Genomic DNA, 23,965 nt, shown 5'->3' with positions numbered 1-23,965 from the left:
GAACATACACTGTGTTCGAACATTATGAATTACCTCAAAGAAAATGGCCTATTGACACACAGTCAACATGGATTTGGAAAACATCGGTGTTGTGAAATGCAACTAGCTCTTTACTCACATAAGTTGACTGCTATTGACAAGAGATTTCAAATTAATTCCACATTTATAAGATTTCCAGAAGGCTTTTGACATGCACCACACAAGCGGCTTGTAATGAAATTGTGTGCTTATGGAATATCATCTCAGTTTTGTCAATGGTTTTGTGATTTTTTTGTCCTTTTCTAAATAAACGATTTAGAAGACAATCTGAGCAGCCGTCTAAGGTTGTTTGCAGATGATGCTGTTGTTTATTGACTAGCAAAGTCATCAGAAGATCAAAACAAATAGCAAAATGATTTAGAAAAGATAGCTGTATGCTGCAAAAATTGGCAATTGACCCTAAATAACAAAAAGTGAGAGATCATCCACATGATGGTAAAAGAAATCCATTAAACTTCAATTACACGATAAATCAGTCAAATGTAAAGGCTGCAAATGCAACTAAATATCTAGGAATTATAATTACGAACAACTTAAGTTGGAAGGAACACACACAAAATATTGTGGGGAAGGCTAACCAAAGATGGCGTTTTATTGATAGGACACTTAGAAAATGTAACAGATCTACTAAAGAGAAGGCTTACACTACAACTGTCCATCCTCTTTTAGAATACTGCTGCACAGTGTGGAATCATTATCACATCAGATTGACAGAGTACATTGAGAAAGTTCAAAGAAGGGCAGCACGTTTTGTATTACTGTGAAATAGGGGAGAGTGTGTCACTGAAATGATACAGGATTTGGGGTGGACATCATTTTAACAAAGGCATTTTTGCTGTGGTGGAATCTTCTCATGAAATTTCAATCAACAACTTTCTCCTCTGAATGCAAAAATATTTTGTTGACACCGATCTACATAGGGAGAAATGATCATCATAGTAAAATAAGGGAAATTGGAGCTCACATGGAAAGATATAGGTGGTCGTTTCTCCCGTGCGCTGTACAAGATTGGTATAATAGAGAATTATTGTGAAAGTGGTTCAATGAACCCTCTGCCAGCACTTAAATGTGATTTGCAAAGTATCCATGTAGACTTAGATGTACCATTTACTTCAACACTGGTAAACCTTAAATTTTAGTGAATGAGCAATGTGTGATGAAATGCACATTGTTTACTAATTAATGTGCTCAATACATGGCTTTTTATATAAGAATGACCACCACTAAACTGATTGAGCTCATGAATGTGCCCATACTGACTGTCCACATTGATGAAACTCAGTACCTAATTGCAGTGCATGCTTCACAGCAAGACTCAAGAGACCACTGCCCACTATACTAGCTACATGTGCCGTCTGCATCCTCCCATCCAGTAGTAGCTCTCCTAAACATCTGTGATATGAACTTTGTCTCCAACACATCCTGGCCCCAACACTTGAATTTCATTACTTACTAGATTATTTTTTTTTTACCTTTTTATCTTCTCACTCTGTCTCCTCTTATCTCTAACTGAAGCTGCCAAAGTGTTTACCAACATACTTCACTTGTCCTTCCACACTCTCTTTCTGACACCTTCTCCTTCACCTTTGTCTCCATTCACCTTCAGGAGCTGTGAGCTTAGTGACATGCCCCTCCTTTTTAATCATCCCACACAAATTCCTCTTTCTTCTCTGAGAAAGAAAAGTAGAGGTCCCAGATGCAATGCTATGATTTTTCTGCTTTACCTTTTTATTGGCAATTACTAAGAATTTCATCTACTGCATGTAAGTATTGGCCAACGATCCTGTCTGAGAGTAATTTAAGAAATATAATTTTAAGGCACTGTTAATATTCTGAGATACGTTTTAGAACTCATCCTGCTGAACTAGCATCAGAGATTTTTCTTACAGTATCACTGATAACACGTTACTCTTATACTAACAATACTTGACGACCAAATGAGTTTATTTTCTTCTTTATACCATTTGCTAATATTCCAAACAGAAACGCATATTTGCTGTCTATCTTTTGTTCATTTCCCAGCAGCTTATATTTGGTCACTTACAAAAATTTTTGGTAACTGCTTCATTTTACTTATCTATGAATAATTGCACTTTACTGACTTAATTAAATTTACATATAATTTGTGAATCACAGAAATAACCACAATAATTATAAAGTAGTTCATAAAAAATAAATTCAAAGTAGCAGACTTTCCTATATTTCAGATGTGTCCTGATCTATATTTTGGTGTGACTTCCTCCTTCCTACTGCATCTGTATCTATAGTTCCCTTTCCTTATTTCATATTTGTCATTTTCTTTTGATGAAGAAACTGTCTTAATTGCCCTAAAGCTGGAAATCAGTGCCTGTTTTCATTATTATTATTATTATTATTATTATTATTATTATTATTATTTCTTTCTTTTCTCAGACGTTATGTCTGGTCAAAAATGGAAAGTGACGCGGACCTTGATCAAGCGTGACTTCCTTTTAACTGTACGGTATATGTTATATTGCATTTGGGAACTTTCGGGTAATTGAACATGTATCAATAATTACGGATTTCTGTAGTCGTATATATAAGTTTGGATGTAGCTGTATTGCATTGATGTACTGGTGGATATTGTGTGGTATGACTCACGTAGTTGATAGTATAATTGGTATAATGTCAACTTTATCCTGATGCCACATGTCCTTGACTTCCTCAGCCAGTTGGATGTATTTTTCAATTTTTTCTCCTGTTTTGTTTTGTATATTTGTTGTATTGGGTATGGATATTTCGATTAGTTGTGTTAATTTCTTCTTTTTATTGGTGAGTATGATGTCAGGTTTGTTATGTGGTGTTGTTTTATCTGTTATAATGGTTCTGTTCCAGTATAATTTGTATTCATCAGTCTCCAGTACATTTTGTGGTGCATACTTGTATGTGGGAACGTGTTGTTTTACAAGTTTATGTTGTAAGGGCAAGCTGTTGATGTATTATTTTTGCTACATTGTCATGTCTTCTGGGGTATTCTGTATTTGCTAGTATTGTACATCCGCTTGTGATGTGATCTACTGTTTCTATTTGTTGTTTGCAAAGTCTGCATTTATCTGTTGTGGTATTGGGATCTTTAATAATATGCTTGCTGTAATATCTGGTGTTTATTGTTTGATCCTGTATTGCAACCGTGAATCCTTCCATCTCACTGTATATATTGCCTTTTCTTAGCCATGTGTTGGATGCGTCTTGATCGATGTGTGGCTGTGTTAGATGATACGGGTGCTTGCCATGTAGTGTTTTCTTTTTCCAATTTACTTTCTTCGTATCTGTTGATGTTATGTGATCTAAAGGGTTGTAGAGGTGGTTATGAAATTGTAGTGGTGTAGCCGATGTATTTATATGAGTGATTGCTTTGTGTATTTTGCTAGCTTCTGCTTGTTCTATAAAGAATTTTCTTAAATTGTCTACCTGTCCATAATGTAGGTTTTTCATATTGATAAATCCCCTTCCTCCTTCCTTTCTGCTTAATGTGAATCTTTCTATTGCTGAATGTATGTGATGTATTCTATATTTGTGGCATTGTGATTGTGTAAGTGTATTGAGTGCTTCTAGGTCTGTGTTACTCCATTTCACTACTCCAAATGAGTAGGTCAATATTGGTATAGCATAAGTATTTATAGCTTTTGTCTTGTTTCTTGCTGTCAATTCTGTTTTCAGTATTTTTGTTAGTCTTTGTCTATATTTTTCTTTTAGTTCTTCTTTAATATTTGTATTATCTATTCCTATTTTTTGTCTGTATCCTAGATATTTATAGGCATCTGTTTTTTCCATCGCTTCTATGCAGTCACTGTGGTTATCCAATATGTAATCTTCTTGTTTAGTGTGTTTTCCCTTGACTATGCTATTTTTCTTACATTTGTCTGTTCCAAAAGCCATATTTATATCATTGCTGAATACTTCTGTTAACTTTAGTAATTGGTTGAGTTGTTGATTTGTTGCTGCCAGTAGTTTTAGATCATCCATGTATAGCAAATGTGTGATTTTGTGTGGGTATGTTCCAGTGATATTGTATCCATAATTTGTATTATTTAGCATGTTGGATAGTGGGTTCAGAGCAAGGCAGAACCAGAAAGGACTTAATGAATCTCCTTGGTATATTCCACGCTTAATCTGTATTGGCTGTGATGTGATATTATTTGAATTTGTTTGGATATTAAGTGTGGTTTTCCAATTTTTCATTACTATGTTTAGGAACTGTATCAATTTAGGATCTACTTTGTATATTTCCAATATTTGTAGTAACCATGAGTGGGGTACACTATCAAAAGCTTTTTGGTAATCAATGTATGCGTAGTGTAGCAACCTTTGTTTGGTTTTAGCTTGATATGTCACCTCTGCATCTATTATCAGTTGCTCTTTACATCTTCGTGCTCCTTTGCAACAGGCTTTTTGTTCTTCATTTATAATTTTGTTCTGTGTTGTATGTGTCATTAATTTCTGTGTAATGACTGAAGTTAATATTTTGTATATTGTTGGTAGGCATGTTATGGGGCGATATTTAGCTGGGTTTGCTGTGTCTGCTTGATCTTTAGGTTTCAGATAAGTTATTCCTTGTGTAAGTGTATCAGGGAATGTGTATGGGTCTGCAGTGTAACTGTTAAATAATTTAGTTAGATGTGAATGTGTTGAGGTGAACTTCTTTAGCCAGAAATTTGCTATTTTATCTTTTCCAGGGGCTTTCCAATTGTGAGTAGAATTAATTGCTTGGGTGACTTCATGTTGCAAAATTATCACTTCAGGCATTTGTGGTATCATCTTGTATGTGTCTGTTTCTCCTTGTATCCACCGTGCATGCCTGTTATGTTGTACCGGGTTTGACCATATGTTGCTCCAGAAGTGTTCCATGTCTGTTATGTTTGGTGGATTGTCTATTTTAATGTGTGTGTTATCTATTGTCTGGTAAAATTTCTTTTGGTTTGTGTTGAATGTTTGGTTTTGTTTCCTTCTATTTTCACTTTTTTTGTATCTTCTAAGTCGTTTGCCAATGCTTGTAATTTCTACTTCTTTTCATCTAATTGCTCTATCGCTTCTTGTTGTGAGATTTTACCTAACCTTTTTTGTTTTTTTATCTGACATTTCACTTCTTATAAATTGTGTTAGCTGTCCGATGTCTTTTCTCAGTTTTTCTATTCTGATCTGCAGCCTGTGTTGCCATGCTGGTTTTGTGGGTTTCTTCTGTGTGTTGGTTGGTTCTGATCTCTGCCTAGTGTGTATATTTAGTGTAGTGAGTGCTCCTATATAAACCAGTAGTTGTAACTCTTCCATAGTTGTGTTTTCATTTATTTTGTTGTGTACGATTGTGTTGATAGTTTTTATTGTTGTTTCGACTTGTGGGTTATTTGGTGGTCTATGCAAGAATGGTCTAATGTCTGTATTTGTGTCTTTGTATTCTATATAAGTCAGCTGAAATTTTTCTTCTATATCTAATATGTGTGTCACTTTGTGTTCTATTTGTGCTTGTTCTGGTGGCTGTCTTAAGATTTCGTTTTCCTCTGATTGTTTAATTGATGCGTGTTGTTCTTTGTTTGTTTTCTCTGGGATGTTTGAGTACATTACTGTATTTTCTTCTTCTTCTGATTGCACATTATTTTGTTCCAGTATTTGTTGTACTTGTTGTTTGATGTTTTCTAATTCTGACTGGGGTATCCTGTTATTTTTGATTATTACATGGATCTGATCAGCTAGTCGTTGTTCTGTTAAAAATTTTAATTCTGGGTATCTGGTAATAAATGTTGTGTACACTTGTGATCTGCATCCAGTTGTGTTGGTTCCTAGGTTTGTTGCTTGGTAATAACAGAACATGAGGCGTCGGTTAACATCATCTGACCAACTCATCCTCTGTCTTTGTTTTCCTTCTAGGGTGGTTGCAGGAAGCAAAACACCTCTATTTGGATTTAAATCATTTTCCAGTTGGCTAGCAGTGTCGTTACCATTGTGGGCGGGCATAGGGTTCAAGCGTCGTCCCTGACCATGACGGCGCTTGTCCGAGGCTTCTTTAGTTCTGTCCTGAACCAACTAATCACACTAAAAGGGGGGTTAGCCCTGTTAGTGGTTTGTTCTTTTCATCGCCTTTTACGACTGGCAGAACATACCGGAGGCCTATTCTTTATTATTATTATTATTATTATTATGATTTCATGTGTGTGTTAGCTCCATGTTTTTTTTTTTTTTTTTTGTTCCAGTATTAGTAGTTGTCAAGCTGGCACAACTTTCTTTCATTCAAAACGTATTACATATTCAATATTACTAAGTGAACATATTTTATGTAAGTGAAACATAAATGCTAAAAATAAAGTACAAAATTTCAGAATGTAAACAATTTGCAGGTACAGTATGGTTTCTTTATTTTATAAAAAATCACGTGTTCATCAGATTTCACATGAGTGAAGAAATGAGACTAAAGAAAATGCCAAAAAATAAAATCATCATTTGGAGCAATTTATAAAATTATTTATAAATAGGCCTGTATGTTAATGATAGAGACAACAAGAATTATCACAACATGAAAAGAGACAGGAAGCCAATAAACAGCACTTACACAACAAAAGCATGCACACAATGTTGTCAAACATCCTTAAAACAGACACAAGAAACTCTTTCTTTCCAAATTACATTCCCTGTATCTTTCCAGCATGACAATAGAAAAGTCAGGCTTATAGGTCAAATTTATTATACAAAAATAATATGCTGTCCAACAGTAAAATAAGTAAGGTGTTCCATTGTAGATGCTCAACATTATGATTCCATGCCTACATTAAGATAGCTTCTACCATAGTGCACCGAGACCAAGGAAAGTACATCAGAGATTAATCAGTCAACAGCGTCTTATACTTGAGTGCAACTCATGGCACTATTTTCATTTGCTGCACTGTAACCCAATACTTAATTTGTGATTGTACAATGTACAAACAGCTGCCTTATTAAATGTTGTCAACCCTAACATACCGCTGAAGGCCACTAAATAATATCTGTTTATCTCTCTTAACTTCACATAAACATTCACATGCCTCTCCTCAGTCACTTCTCATTAGTCATTAACTGAACTTTGCAATAAAATTAGTTTTTTCATATAAAAATCTATAAATGGCACAAAATTATACTGACAAATCTGTTGATTTATTGCTTATCATTTTGTGCTATGAATGTAGTGATTTAGTCAGAAAGGAAACAATATCAGAAAATGAATAATGCAAAGACACTGACATCATCTGTGGGTTTTCTCCAGCATAAGCCAGATCCAGATCATAGGCACTCACCAGTGAAAGACAAAGTATTTCCCTGTTATTTCTACTCTTGTACATTTTTAATCAAAGCTGCCACACTAATCTGTTTATAGTGTTTATCTGTATATTATTTACTACTTGAGGACTATTGTAATAATAGAAATAATACTGGGCTTCTATTTTAAAGATAACAACAACATGAAATGAGAATTATCAATCAGTTCACCATTATGAACAGGGATTAATTTCCATAGAAAATGAGATTCTACATAGCATTCTCCCACATGTATACAGCATTTTTCTTTACACTACAGTTAAATAACATAAGGAAATAAGGAATGTATCTGGCACAAAACCTGCAAGCACAGGACTGATTTTCTTTCCAAATCAATACTGCAAAATTATGACAGCCACAAGTGTGACGTATAAGAAACAAATCTTAAAATACGTTTTTGCAGAAACTGTTCCTTACAATAAGGTCATTAAAATATAAAATACAGCATAAAACTATTATATTAAAAAGTTATCTGTCAAAATATATAATCTCACCTACATGGAAGATATTCTGTAGCAAACTGTTGCTGAGAGTATTTTTGACACACACATGGAGACATTAAGTTCAGTTCCTTTAACACACTGCAGATTCTTATTGACTCTTTATAGCACCAATGAATATGCTGACACTGTGGTCACCAAAAACTCTGCTTCATTAAAAGTCTTATAAAATATAAAAATCCATATGTTTCATTCACTAAAACACATTGTAACTGTAAAAGGTTGTAAGAAGCTCCACCATATTTCATGGAAATGAATCACAGCAGCCCACAATAATTCAACCACCATTATTGTCTTTCCAGAATTTGTACTGGTCACATCCCAGATTCAGCAATGCCCTCATCATCTGCAACAAAAAAATTATATTATATACAACCAGTAGTACAATTTTTTTTAGTTAGTGAAATAATAGGTAACATTCTGCAGCATCTGATTAGCACTGAATCTATATAATAGAGCAACATCCCTTCCATGCTGAAGTTCATTACATGCAAAAGCGAATATTCCAATTATGGGAAAGAGCCCTCCTTTCAAAGTGTCACATTTTTTTTCTTTATATATAGTCATTGTGCACTGTTCTGTACACCTTCTGAAAATGAGTTCATATTAACTTTTTTTTTACAGTTGTTAGTAAGTGGTGGTACACATCAAATGAAAGTAAGAGCATGGACTCGGAAAAAGGTGACCATACAGCAACTTCATGAAAAATTCAAGTCACACTTCAAAAATACATGTATCAAACAGATTGTTAGGAAACAGATATTGCTGCACATGAACATTTTGAATTATATGGTTACTTGTATTGTCAATCTAGAATGGTGCAGATTATTTACACTTTAAGCCATTTTTGCTACATTTATTTGTGAGCGAGAGAAAACTAGCGGGTAATACACTGACATTTAGGATAACAACAATTCTTAATATCACTTTCTTAAGAGAAAACTGATGGTGAAGTAGCTGTGCTTGTTAGACTGACATGACATTCATTAACATCATTATGGGTTTGCAGCACCATGATGCTAGATATGCCATGTGATCTTTGTAATCTGGATATACTGATGACAAAGCATCTATGAGAAATGGCAGACTTTTCTGAGAGAGTAGGAAATACCAGTGACAAAGTATGCTTGAGATGAAGTGGGGAGAGAATCACTTCTAGGTGACAAAAGGCCAGGGCTTCCTTAAGATTTGAAATGAAAATAACTTTAACAGGCAGGGAGTGAAATGTATTCTGGAGAAGAAAAATGATGTGTAAATTGTATATGAAATAAAATAATAACTTTTTTTCTTAGCGGTGTAAGGCAAGTTTTTATAATTCTGAAAAGTGAGGGAGATTTTTTTTTTTAAACTGATCCCTGCATCAGGTGAAGAAGAATGAGATCAGTGAATTGCTCTTTACAGAAGGAGACCATTCAGAGAGTTTATGTCACAAATCAACTGTCGTAAGTATGCCAGCTGCAGTAAGTCAATACTGTTACTGGTTGTTGGAACATTGGTAAAACACAATGTTTGCTGTATGTTTTAAAACAGCAGAATGGTCTGTAGGTACAAAGATGATGACAAAAGTCGTATCGTTCAGTCGGTGTGGGTTTTATAATATTCAAATAAAGTGAATACAGCAGAAAAAAATGTGACAGGGTATAGCTCCAGAGCTGCCTTAAAAAAATAGATAAAATATAAAATAATCAGTGGCCTGAACAATTAAAAATTTCTTGAAATCAACAAAGAAACATCATAAGGAAAAACAAAAAACATTGAAAAGTAGGCAAAGAGCAAAGCACTTAAAATGTCTCGGGAAAATGAAGAATTTCACTATATTCCAGTGCTCAAGAACAGCAGTAATTTCACGAGGTAGGACATCAAAATCAGAATGTTGTTTACTACGCAAGATGTGTGTGGTGTTGGGGATGAAACTGAATCACTTGAAAAACATGACACAAGAAAAACAGAATGGCAGCAAGACAAAATATTATATAATGAGGGCAACTGACAAAAATTGAAAGTCACATGTGTTTTGTTGTGAAGCTTACAAGGCTATATATGATAAAATAACATAGAAAACGAATGCTTCTCAAAGAACATAGCAGATGCTTCAAGAACTTTAGAATTTCAAAAATGATAAAACTAGAGACAAGACTACAAATAGAAGAGCATTATAGAATATAGCATTTGAGTCATATCGTCTCTAGTCAGAAAAGTTATCAGATACTATTCTCATACCCAAGATACTGTCCATTTCACCAGAGGAATTAAAAAAAAATTCTCTGGTATAGAACTCATCCTTAGTGATGAGAAGACTGGAAATTCTAATTGCTAAGCTCATAAAAGAAGAGGAATGATTGAAGAGTAATAACCAAGCAGATAGTATTGCCTCTGATGTCCATTTTAACAAAACTAAAAATAGAATTTAATGTGTAACAAATTTGGTGGACATGGAGGTATTTGCAAGAAGTCTAAGGAGAAAGAACACTGTTCTATATACAAAAAAATAATCACAGAAAAGGGGAGTGCTACTTTAAAAACAAAAGTACAATTCAAGAACCAAAAATAAGACCTTTCAAGCTGCAATCTCACTGCAAAAGCACAAACCATAAAAAAAGACACCAATGAAAATCCAGCCAGTGAATAAAACAAGAAAGAAGATATCACTGAACAGAACATGAAAGCAGATACTTCATTTATTATGTGTAACTGCAACACAAGAAGTTTTCAGAAGAAGCTGATGAGAAAGAAAAAATGGTCATCATTTTTGACAGTGTATGCACAGAACATTTGCATAATGAAATAGACAAGTTAACAAATGTAAAAGACTATGACAGTGTTGTGGAAGTTGCCAAAAAAGGTGGATCTTTGAAGATAGCGGCAATAGGAAACTATGTTGATTGAAACTGCATTCTCAAGGATGTCGTATATGTTCCTGAACTGAGTAGAAATGTGATGCCTGTGAATGATATCACTGAGAAAAGATTGTACAGTTGTGTTTAGTACACAGTCTGTTCAAATTTATACAGATAAAATACTTATTTTTGAAGGACCAAAAGCAAGAAATAGACAGCATGAAGTAACAATTAACAATTAAATCACAAATGCAATCGCTACTGGCAGAAGGAGAAAAACAAGAATGGCATAAGAAGCTAGGTCACCAAGTATAAGTTGTACTTCAAAACTAAAAAAATGTGTGATGGAATTCCTAATAATTTACACTCAGCGGAAAAATGGTGTGAAGCTGATGTGAGAGCTAAACTAACAAGAAAGCAATTTTCTACTGTGAGAGAAAGAGCAATGTGACAACTTGAAATAAAATAATACTGATATCTGTAGAGAAAGAGACACTCCAATACTTAAAACAGGCTGTATTAGATGATTTCACTCATTTCTATGGAACAGCACCTGGTGTAAAGCAACCACTGAAATCTGGAACATTGTGTTCAGCAATGTGTTCCTCCACTGGGTGATCCTCTGCTCTTTGCCACAGTATAGCAGCTGTCCTCATGGACAGATGGTTTGTGGTCACGGGCACATAAAATACTGTGCAGAAATTGCAGCAGGCTGGTATACAACATGATTACATTCACAGGTAGCTCTTCCTCTGATGAAACAAAGTATGCCTGTGACTTCTCCACGTCATCGGCAATGTGTGCTGCACAAACTCACCGTGCCAATGACTGTGTCGCATTCCTACCCCGTGCACCTGCTGCCTCTTCCTCCCGTTTCTCTAACCCTCCCAGCTCCTGACCACCTTTCTCCCTTCAAGCACTCCACCCCACACAAGTCAAGCTGCAGGACTGCAGCCCTGGCACAGTTAGCCCTACCTCTGTGTGTGTGTGTGTGTGTGTGTGTGTCACACACGTGGACATTTTTACTCCTAATTTACATTCCACCAGCACATTCCATTAGCATACTTAGTGGTTAGTAGAGAGTCATACAATCCCAGCAGTTGAGATTGGGTTGCAGAGCTTGATGTGTTGCAGGCTATCTCACATAGCAGCCTACAAAATGTGTGCATTGATTCATCTCCACTGACAGCTTAATGGTCATCACAGTTTACATGCCTGAATCTCATGTTATTAAAGACAAATTAATTTCAAACTTATGTGATTAATTAAGTTCCCCCTTTTTGTTGATAATAATCTCACTAATGGAAAGATGAGAAATGACAGAAGAATGTATAGTTGGAAACTTTTTTCTGACCTGTATGACAGGAAATGTAATTTCACAGGAAGTTGTTTAATTGTGAATAATTTTTGTTAAACAGTGGATTTGAACACGAATAAATAGTAGTTGGATTGACATACACAACATGGGGAAGTTAATGGATGGATTTTGAACCTGACTGCCTAGTCATTTAGCACCAAAATACTGGACTCTAGTGATCTGATAGAGAATTTCAAAAGTTGAAACCACTGCAGCAAGTGGGACTTTGTGTCAGTTTACTTAAACACATAAAAAGAATTTTTTAAAAGTTATGTACTGAATATATAAGTAGTGTTTGTTGATTTGTGCAGTTTTAATGTCAGTGATAAATGTGTCATTTCTAATAAATATACATAAAAGTTTTTTTTCTATGTTTCTGAAAAGTGGCTTTAGCAACATTTCTTGAAAGTTTGATTACTATATGAATTTATTACACAATTACTTGACAACATTTCAAATGGCCACCACCAGATCATGACTCATATGCATGAAAATGCATGAAATAAAGCACAAAAGGGTAACATTGAAAAACACATATCACACTGCAATTCAAGTACTACGAAGTGTCTGCACTGAAATTCTGAGGAATATGATATTTCCAAGATAATTATTTGCAAATGAAAGAACCAAAATTACAACACACTACTTGTTTACGGTAGAAATCACAGTCAAATACAATACCCCCCCCCCCCCTCTCTCTCTCTCTCTCTCTATCTATCTATCTCATTTTCTCTTTTCTTCTAGCTGTTAATCACACTATTAATTTCATTTTTAAATTATTTTCCTCTTTAATCATCCTTTACTTTCTATTATGCCCTCCTATCAGCTCTGTTCTGAAGCTGTCAGTGGCTACCAACGTAGTATTTTTGGTTTCCTACTCTCTCTGACACCTTCATTTTCAGCTTTGTCGCCTTCTGCCTCACAAATGTGGGTCTCTTTAAACCTGGAGGCTGAGTGACTTCCACATCCTTTCCAACACTCCTTAACCTGTTTTTCTTTCCTCCTTGAGGAACAAAGATACATGTTATGAAAGCTAGATACAGCTTTTTCTAATGACAAGAGCTCAGAATTTCACCCTCCTGAAGGTACATACTAACCAACCATTTTGTCTTCTTATAAGTTAACAGGCTTCTCAACTGAATTTTCCATTTGATTCATATAAATTATAGTATTTGTGGAGCGCCATACTATCATGTTAATCGCTGTTTCTCTGAACTACATAGACATGTTCCAACATATCCTGCCCTCTCGAAATCCCCCTGGCCTAAATCCCCACTAACCTGTTCCCACTGCCTCACCTTAACTCTTCCCTTCTCTCTTCCATCCACACCACTCCTGCTCCATCCACATCATTATGCACTACCTCCCCCCCCCCCCGCCATCATGCAGGTGCTCTCTCTCTCTCTCTCTCTCTCTCTCTCTCTCTCTGTGTGTGTGTGTGTGTGTGTGTGTGTGTGTGTGTGTGTGTGTGTGTGTGTGTTCCATCTCTCCTTTCTCTCTCCCACCTTTTTCTCTCTCTTTATCTCCACATTTCTCTTCCTCCACCTTCCCTTCCCCAATAGCCTCAATTTTCCCATCATCTACCTTTTCCTATATCTATTTTTCATCTTGTTCTTTGGCCACAGTGTCATCTGTGCAAAATACCTGCCTCTTTCCTTGAGTCCTTACTTATTCCCACATTGTTGGTATTCCATCCAGGTCTTTGCACTGTTCAGTTTCACCATAACTTTCACGATTTCTGTCTACGGGGCTGCTCTATCATAGGTAAACTGTCTTCCTATCTGGTCATTCCAGCACCATACTGGCTTGTACTACAGCAGTCTTTGGAATTCTGTTAGTGTCTTTTAACTCAATATATACTTTCCATTTTAGCATGTTTTACTGATTTTCTGCATTTATATTGATGATTTCCAGCACCTTCCATATAACATTACTTGACAGCCTGCCACAGATCTTAGAAATCTCTTCTCAGCATTGTTCAAAATTTCCTCTTGTGTTACTGTTTATTGCCTAGTTCTTGCTGCCACATGTTAACATGGAGAGGGCCATCACCTTGTAGAACTTTCTTTTTGTTCACTTCTGGGTTTTCTTCCTTACTTTCCCGTTAATTGTAACACATATTCTTAGACATTTACATATGATCCAGGCAATCTCCAATGTCTCACAGTAAGATATATTATACCAAAGTAACAGAAACCCAGTACTAGTTCTACAATTTTATCATTTAACCATTTAAACTACTTCAGCTCACAAATGCTGTTTCCCTTGGAAACCTATTGGCTTGGTTTCTGTAACAGCTATCACAAGATTAAAATCTTTTGCTATATTCTGTGCAAGAAGACACATGTATGATATGGACAGAATGGAAGAGTCAGATTGTCAAAGGTAACTGAAAGACATAAATATAACGCAAAAATTTCTGCGTTTATTGCAGTTTATGTTTTACATTGGGGCCCTCCAGGGTGGATGTACTTAGTACCATTTGCCAGTCACATAGGCATCTGGGATGAGTGGCCAAAAGTTCAAAAATTTTACAGCAGAACAGATTTTACAAGGGCAAATGCTGAAGAACAGAAAGAGACTGAGGTGAACACACAATAGAAGAGTGACAGAGGCAAACAGCTTAAAGTTTTCTGCTTTGTATGAGATCTAAAACACAAGACAGCAGTGGCAGCTGGTCTCAGAGATTTGTCCTGGAAGAATTCTAAGTACACGAGAGAGAGATTCAGATGCATCTCTCTAGAGGGGGATATGAGAGGCAGTCACATGGCTTCTTTCCCACACCTCCTGATTGGTTACTGTAAGAATGCTGTGCTAAGCTGAGACTTATAAGGAAACATCACCAGTTGACCTCATATTTTAAGGGAGAAAAAGCACACTTGCAAGATATCAGCCCCAGCAATCTATCACGTGTGAAAATTTAGGCCATAATTCTGAAAGTACACACTTATGGCCTTCTGAATGCTTAGCTTTTATATTTTGTGTGCACTGACTGTTGGAATTCACTGCACTCTACTGCAGCCACTTTATGTCTGAGTGTGAAGTACTGTACAATGCACTGAGCAAGTGGTGTGAGAAACACTGTTGTGACTTTGGTAATATGCTTTGGTCATTATGTCAAAGTGAGTGGTTTGTATCCTGTAGCTTATACCAGACACTTTTATGTTGCCATTTGCAAATGCAGTGTAAATGAATGAAACAAATGAGTGTGTCAGTAAAGAAGCAGTGAAGCACTCTTTCATTATTAATACCACTGCTGTGTGTTATTTTCTTTGGATTTTAAAGCTGACAGTATTACAGCTAAAATCCATTTGACCTACTTTTTGCACAGAATAACGTGCTTTCTCGAACAAGGTTCATAGCACATTTGGCGGATGTGTCCACCTCACCCATCCTCTTTCCTTGCCTTCAACACCATGCGAATAGGACGACTCCAGTCGTCACCCCAAGTACTGCATTTCACGCTCTGGCATTAAGCAGCTGCAGTGGAGTGGAGCTAACGAAAAACCACTGGTGTGCTTGAAAGTTTAAAAGCTGTACTTTCATAAGGTTATACCTACATACTATCAGAGTTATGGCTCAAATTTCCATGCGGGATAAACTCCTATGGCTGATATTTTGCACTTGTGCATTTTCCTCCTCTGCACATGTGTTTTTTCCTCCTCAAAATATGAGGTCATTCAGTAATGTATCCTTGTCGGCATGAGCTGTGTACTGCCCTTTGACTTCGGTCCATCAACAAAACACCCGCATAGTAGCGTACGTAGCTGGGTACAACGAAAGGGTACTGGACATGAAGTCCTTGCGAGGTGAAACAAAAATAAAAATAATTGTATTTTGGAGTCCACAATGCAACTGACAACTGAAGTTTTTAGTTTATTCAATGCTTATTGCAGATACCACACAATCAGCTAATAATTACGTGGTCCTCTGCAAATCTAGAGGTATTTAAAATCATATTGTCCACTTTCAAGTTATTTGTCGGAGTATTTTGCGCTCATGTGCAACAGTGTATATGTGCACTCAAAACAAAACTTCATACATTAGGTATACAGGCACTTTGTTCTGCTGCTTTTTCCTTTTTCAATCAAATGTTTGAGAGGAGCGAAAACAAGACACCCAATAAATTACATAAAGGGTTTTTGTCTGAAATGTCACAGCCAAACAAAGTGTGGGAAATGGACAAATGGAGTGAGAAACTGACCAACAGGAAAGAGATTATTTGCTTAAAATAATCACAGGAACTAAAAAAATAAAATTAATCAGTGATTTGAGGGAAAATTTTGTCTGGTAAAAAAAAAAAAAAAAAAAAAAAAAAAAAAAATCACAGTAATTAACAAAAACTTAGTGATATTTCATGAACAGCTGGTGCTAACTAGGCAAATTAAATACCAAAACGTTCACTACTTCTATTTTGCACATAAAACGTTACATTTGTGTGGTTTTTACCTCTCAAAATTGATTCCTTTGAATCAAGTACTAGATTCAGGACATTTTGAGAACAGAAGACGCTAGGGAAACAAATGAGTTGTCAAAATGTCTTGCTTTCTGAACAAAATTTGAAAATAAAAGAGATACTTTCTAAGAGAGGGAGAGAGAGAGAGAGAGGGGGGAGTTTGTGACGTGAGCTGTCTAAAAGGAAGAAATAAAACAGATTAAAGAAACGTGACACACATTTGAATGATGCTCGATATCATATACAACAAGTGAGAAGCATCACATGTTTCTCTAATCTATTTCATTTCTTACTTTTGACAAACTATTTCACAAAATATTTGACTGAACTTTTTTTTCTTATATTTGGTCGGTACTGTTCAATGCAAATCTTACATTATGTTGCAAGCTCATACGGCTATTTTCTTTTGTTTGCATTGCCCACAAGTTGAATGTCTACTTCCACACCTGTAAAATGAGAACAACAGAACCAATATTTCTTGTGATAAAAAGAAATGTTGGTCACAGGTATTTCAATGAAACTGTGCCAGTTCTGTTGTATCCATATCTCTTTTTAGTATGTTTTCTTCCCAGATTAAAAAAAAAATAGTTTTTTGACTTAAGTCTGACAATCTGAAAATATTCTCTCATTCAATAATCGTTCTTCAGTCAGGCATTTATTTGCTGACATTTCAAATGAGGATAATAGTTGCTGTCAGATGTTGTTATTGATGAAAAACAGTGACTACCACTATTGGTGGGACAGCAAAAGAAACTATCAGAAGTGTTAAAAATGGCCAGAGTGCAGTTAGTAACCTAAGCATGGTTTCAAAATATTGCTTACATCATGTCTGAAATGGAAAGTATGCAGTCAATGTGTACTAGCAACTTTGACTTATGGTAGTGAGACACTGCCTTTTAACATCAAAACATTAAAAAATGAAGACGTTCAGCCACCAATTTGGTTTGGGAAATACTAGAAGAGACTGCAAAGTAAACAAATAGATCAGGAAACAGACAGGAGCGGAAGGAGTAATAATGACCGTAACAAAAATGTAATGGAGCTGGGAATGACACATACCCAGGCAGATGGATGGTAGACGACCAAAGGCAGTTCTTTGTTATGTTCCGAGAAATATAAAAAAATCGAAATGGTGACAGACTGGACAATTTGTATAACACGTTAGAAAATGTGCAGGAGCAGCAAGGGTGTGTACTGCCGACAACTGCAGTAAAATGACAAGTCTAAAGGAGACCTTTATCCAGCAGTAGATATTAAATAGCTTTAATATGATGGTAGTGGTGATTTATTAAACAAAACCACACTCATGGCCTTTTTGTTGTTCTCCCTCAGAAAGTTGCATTTTACCACCAGGCTGGAATATGCTGACCTACATACACACTCCTAGCACGGATGTCTAAGATGTATGAAAAGACATGTTTTATGTAGAAACAGTCTGCATTACACCTTCAAAGGCTTTGGTGAAGATGAATGACACAGACAAATGGTCTATATTGGCAATATACAACAGCCTGTTTCAGAGCACACTTTGCAACACACTGGGACAAGAAACAATTGTTTTATTTTATGACCAGTTTTGGTATTATATTTTTTTCAAATTTGGTGTTATTTGTTGACAGATTACTTTTCCATTTGTTCTTGATCTACATCTTACTTTATTGTTCTCAATGTTACATTGAGAAAGAAAAATATATGTACCATGTACACTATTTTCTTTAGACAGTTCTGCATTACATGTATTGACATAATACAGACTAGGAGAAAACTCCATATTAAAAAAAATATAAAGTTCTCCTCAAACAAAAGCCTGGTTTGAACATCAAAGTGCTTTACTAGGAAATGTCCTACACCCTTGCCTTCCCTCTGACCTTTGTACTGGCCTGTTCGACCATCTCTAAGGGCCTCACAGTTTAACACGGACTTCGAACCAAAGTGCAATGGGCATTTTTCGCATAAAAAAAATCATTGTCAGGGTGAAAGAGGTGATACATAGTAGATAAAAAATTCTAGGCATTGAAGCCCCAGATCTTTGCATTTGTAATGTGACACATACACATTTTAAACTCTCTGACGTATTAAAAGTGCTACCGGACCACGACTCTAACCTGGGACCTTTGCCTTTTGTGTGCAAGTGCTCTACAGACTGAGCCAACCAAGCATAACCCATGACCTGTCCTCACAGCTTTACTTTCACCAGTACCTCATCACTGACCTTCCACGAAGTTTCAAATCAGTGCACACTACACTGCAGAGTGAAACTTCATATCGGAAAATAACCCCCCAGGCTGTGGCCAAGCCACATATCTGCAATATCCTTTCTTTCACGAATGCTAATACCACAATTACGGGAGTTAAGTTTGAAACGTAGGAAATGAGGTACTGGTGGAAGTAAAGCTGAGAGTCTGGGTTAGGGGTAGTGCTTGTATAGCTCAGGCAGTAGGACACTTGCCTGTGAAAGGCAAAGGTCCAAGGTTCGAGTTTTGGTTCTAGCAGACAGTTCTAATCTGCCACTAATTTTCAAATCAGTGCACACTATGCTGCTGCAGAGGAAAAAATTTATTTTCAACATACTCATTTGGCCACCAATACCCCTAACTAATAGGAAGGAAAATTGCCTACCATTCCAGTGTACAGATAACAGAATTTGCTTAAATATAGAATTATTTTCTGTTTTCTGAACAGTGTTAATATAGTGCTAAGCATATCTATTTATTGTTCACTGTCAATGAAGAATGCTCACAGAAAATGCTTCTCACCTCCAGTGGCTATCATTATTTATCTAACAAGAAAGTGAATGACAAAAGATAATAATGAATGAAGTAATGAAACACAACACAAGTACGTGCAGTGCTGTTTAATGCATACCAAATTTTGACAGAGCAACAATGAAAAAAGAAGGTGATAACGTGCCTGAGAATAAGTTCAATCTACGTGAATCATATGACCATCTCATCATCAAAATATATCTAAAAATAAAGATGATGTGACTTACCGAACGAAAGTGCTGGCAGGTCGACAGACACACAAACAAACACAAACATACACACGAAATTCAAGCTTTCGCAACAAACTGTTGCTTCATCGGGAAAGAGGAAAGGAGAGGGAAAGATGAAAGGATGTGGGTTTTAAGGGAGAGGGTAAGGAGTCATTCCAATCCCAGGAGCAGAAAGACTTACCTTGGGGGAAAAAAGGACAGGTATACACTCGCGCGCGCACACACACATATCCATCCGCACATGCACAGACACAAGCAGACATTTAAAAATGTCTGCTTGTGTCTGTGTATGTGCGGATGGATATGTGTGTGTGTGCGAGTGTATACCTGTCCTTTTTTCCCCCAAGGTAAGTCTTTCCGCTCCCGGGATTGGAATGACTCCTTACCCTCTCCCTTAAAACCCACATCCTTTCATCTTTCCCTCTCCTTTCCTCTTTCCCGATGAAGCAACAGTTTGTTGCGAAAGCTTGAATTTCGTGTGTATGTTTGTGTTTGTTTGTGTGTCTGTCGACCTGCCAGCACTTTCGTTCGGTAAGTCACATCATCTTTGTTTTTAGATATATTTTTCCCACGTGGAATGTTTCCCTCTATTATATTCATCATCAAAATACTTTGACAGTTTCTTTTTTAGTGGTTAACACATCTACAGTTGGCCTTCCATTCCAGTGATAGTGCATGTGAAAGGGAGAATATTTTACACCGACATTCTGCTGAATTTTAACTGATTTAACACTTATTTAACTGCTATGATCAGTGACTGACATTTGATTGCAGTTGAGTCTCACACAAACCCAATATTAATCAACTACTGCTGTCACATTCATAATTATTTTACTCAAGAACATGGAAAATTATAAATTTTATCATAATTTATTGCACTATCATCTTCAAGTCCCTCACAATCCCACACCAGGAACCTTAGTTTATGTGTCACTGTACGGTCTATCTGATTTCTTACAATAGAGAACTTAACAGATGGGCACTTGCTGCAGTACACTTAAGTAGTACTTAGCATTTGTATAGCCTGAAACAGCTAACACTAACCCTTTCTCACATCCCCCAATGTGTTTACAATATCCTCTCAGTCTTGCCTTTCGCTTTATATTTATCATTCACTGGCACCTCTCTATTCTTCAAGTCACTATACACTATGCAGTGGAGAGAATATAATGTTTAATTTTTCTCCTTCTTGTAATTACAGAAGGGACAGAATGAATGACTAAGTACACCTCCATAAAAGCCCGGAGTTGGTTGACCATTTATTCCCTGCAGCTGTTTAAACTTTTATATACCTGTTGTCTTTCAGTATTGTTCTTCCAGCATGTTGTTTGAATTTTCTCGTTTCTGTTCCTATCTCTGCTACTGATGTAACATCAGAAATTAGTTTTTATCTGCATGTGCAAACTAATATGCCTTCAAAAAAATTAATTAAAAGTTCAGACATAATAACATATGTTTATTCCTCCAGGTAAAAATTGTTCCATTTTTGCTGTTCTTTATTATGCACATAGTAAACACAGGCATTTTCTGCACTTTGTAGGTACAATTCTAGTTTCATACCAGTGATGTAAATATCGTATATACACTTGAGCTTTCTTGGGTTTTCAGCCCAATGATCGTGTCTGACTAGCATGCCGGTGATGTACTTTCACGAAGTACAGTGCTCGGTAGATGTGAACATCTGGCTCAAAAATGGAGCAAGACTCAAATCATCAACAGTGCTGAAGAACATGAGAAATTACTAATTATAGGCACTTAAATTTTGTTCTATAAATCTTTATGACTTTAAATGCACTATTTATGGGCTGATTTCTGAGCGAATTAAAAAAGTGTGTTTTTTTCAAGATGAGTGATATAATTTGGAGCATGGTTTATGTGTAGCCTAGCAAGAACATGGGCTGAAGAGAGGAAAGCTTTTTTTTTTGGCTAGATGGTAGTATGAGGTGCTCTGATGAACACCCGGCAGTTGATACGCAGCAAGGGAAGTCAGCTAGCATTCAGAATGAAGACACTTCGACTGTAAATTTTTTTGCAGAAAACAGTTGAAGTATTCATGAAAAAGTTCTTGAATTTACTGCCCTCCACAAAAGTTCTCGCACTCAAATTATTCCTGGGACTGAGAGCTGGCTGAAACCCAAAGTGGAAAGCTCTGAGATATTTAGCGAGTCATGGAACGTATATGAGAAAGACAGATTAGAGGCCGTAAGAAATATTGTCTCTCTTGTGGTCAAAGTTCAGTATGACAGTGAAGTTACCTGGTCACTTACAACAGGTGTAGGTGAAACCAACTTAATTACTGGACACTTTTACCAGTCACCTGATTCCTCTGTGACAGATCTACAGTCATCAAAGAAAGTCTCCAGTCAATAGCGCATAAAAACCCAGATTATGCAAGGTGGATGCGACTTTCACCTGCTAGATGGATGCGACTTTCACCTACTGAGTACAGACTGGGATGTATATGGATTCACTGCAGGAGCTGCAGATAGATAGTCCCACAAAGTACTTTTGAACACGTTTTCTGAAAACTGTCTTGAGCAGCTAGCTCGGTAGCCCACACACAATGGAAAAACCTCACACCCTGCAGCTACAAATATGCCGGACCTTATCAACAATGTCAGTATAAGAATAGGGATTGGTGATCATGTCATTCTAGCAACTATGATTACAAAAGTTAATAAATCAATCAAGAAGACTGGGAGAGTGTTTCTGATAGATAGAGCAGATAAGCATTTGTTAGCATCTCACTTAGTCTCAGTAAGATGGATGTAGAAGAATTGTGGGCAAAGTTTAAGCACATTCTAAATTGTGGTCTGGAGAGTTACCTGGCTAATATGTGGATAAAGGATGGAAAAGATTCATCATGGTTTAATAATGATGATGCTGAGGCAGCACGTTTTGTATTATCGCGAAATATGGGAGATAGTGTCACAGAAATGATACAGGATTTGGGCTGGACATCATTAAAAGAAAGTCGTTTTTCCTTGCGATGGAATCTTCTCACTAAATTCCAATCGCCAACTTTCTCCTCCGAATGTGAAAATATTTTGTTGACACCGACCTACATAGAGAGGAACGATCACCACAATAAAATAAGGGAAATCAAAGCTCATACGGAAAGATATAAGTGTTCATTCTTTCCGCGCGCTATACGAGATTGGAATAATAGAGAATTGTGAATAAGGTTCGATGACCCCTCAGCCAGGCACTTAAATGTGATTTGTAGAGTATCCACATAGATGTAGATGTTGAGGAAGCAGAGGCTTCATACTCTGTTCAAAAGAGAATGCACAAATGATGACAAGCTAAGGTTAGTACAGATTCATGCATCTGTGAAAAGATCTGTGTGTGAAGCATACAACTATCACCGTCACACCATAGCCAAAGATATGCAAGAAAACCGGAGAAAATTTTTATCCTATGTAAAATCTCTAAGTGGATCTAAGACTTCCATTCAGTCCCTTGTTGGCCAGTCTAGTGTGGCAGTTGAAGATAGCGAGATGAGGGCCAAAATTTTAAATTTCACATTAAACAAATAATTCACACAGGAGAATCATGCAAACACACCATTGTTTGACCCTCAGACAGGCTCCTGTATGGACGACATAGTAATAAGCATCCCGGGCATAGAGAAACATGAATTTCTTGTCCAGCACTAAGTCCTAAGTGATGAAAAAAGTGCACTTGACTCCTGTATATAATAAGGGTAAAAGAATAGACCAGCAAAATTAAAGACCAATACAGACCCGCAAAATTAAAGACCAATACCACTAACTTAAGTTTGCTACAGAATCCTTGAACATAGTTCAAACATATTACACTTCCTTCAAACTGAGAAGCTTATGTCCACAAATCATCATGGTTTTAGGAAGCATCACTCTTGCGAAACTCAGTTTGCTCTTTTCTCACGTGATATACTGCGAACTATGGATGAAGGGCAACAGGCAGAGTCCATATCTCTAGATTTCCAGAAAGCATTTGACACAGTGCCCCACTACAGGCTGTTAATTAGAGTACAAGCATATGGAATAAGTTCACAGATATGTGAATGGCTTCAAGCCTTCTTAAGTAATAGAACCCAGTGTCCTCGACAGCGAGTGTTTATCAGAGGAAAGGGTATCATCAGGAGTGCCCCAGGTAAGTGCAATAAGACCACTGTTGTTCTCCTTATACATAAATGATCTGGCAGAGGGGGTGGGCAGCAATCTGCAGTTCTTTGCTGATGATGCTGTGGTTTATGGTAAGATGTTGATGGTGAGTGACTGTAAGAAGATACAAGGTGACTTAGGCGCAATTTCTAACTGGTGTAATGAATGGCAGGTATCTATCTATATTAGGAAAAAATTAAGTTAATGTGGATGAGTAGGGAGAACAAACATTTAATGTTTAGATATAGTATTATTAGCATCCTGTTTGACGCAATCAAGTCATTTAAATATCTGGGCATAACATAGCAAAGTGATATGAAATGGAATGAGC

General features: G+C 36.5%; 1 protein-coding gene across 4 annotated transcripts in view; it reads right to left on the bottom strand.

Moving 5' to 3' along the window:
• Positions 1-6,382: 6,382 nt before the first annotated feature.
• LOC126253317 (tyrosine-protein phosphatase 10D) overlaps positions 6,383-23,965 on the bottom strand; it is a 340,420-nt gene continuing 322,837 nt past the window's right edge. For 3 of the 4 annotated variants that reach the window (XM_049954568.1, XM_049954570.1, XM_049954571.1), the window contains one exon: positions 6,383-8,187. Coding sequence is in view for 2 of the 4 variants with exons in the window: in XM_049954571.1 (XP_049810528.1) it covers positions 8,156-8,187 (32 nt within the window). In the remaining 2 variants the exon portion in view is untranslated. Of the gene's footprint in view, positions 8,188-20,971; positions 21,172-23,965 lie in introns of those variants that run through there. The other variant, XM_049954569.1, reaches the window with a different exon arrangement.

Source organism: Schistocerca nitens, chromosome 4 (genome assembly GCF_023898315.1).
Source record: "Schistocerca nitens isolate TAMUIC-IGC-003100 chromosome 4, iqSchNite1.1, whole genome shotgun sequence".
Classification (NCBI taxonomy): Eukaryota; Metazoa; Arthropoda; class Insecta; order Orthoptera; family Acrididae; genus Schistocerca; species Schistocerca nitens.
This window is presented reverse-complemented; position numbering and strand designations above follow the sequence as displayed.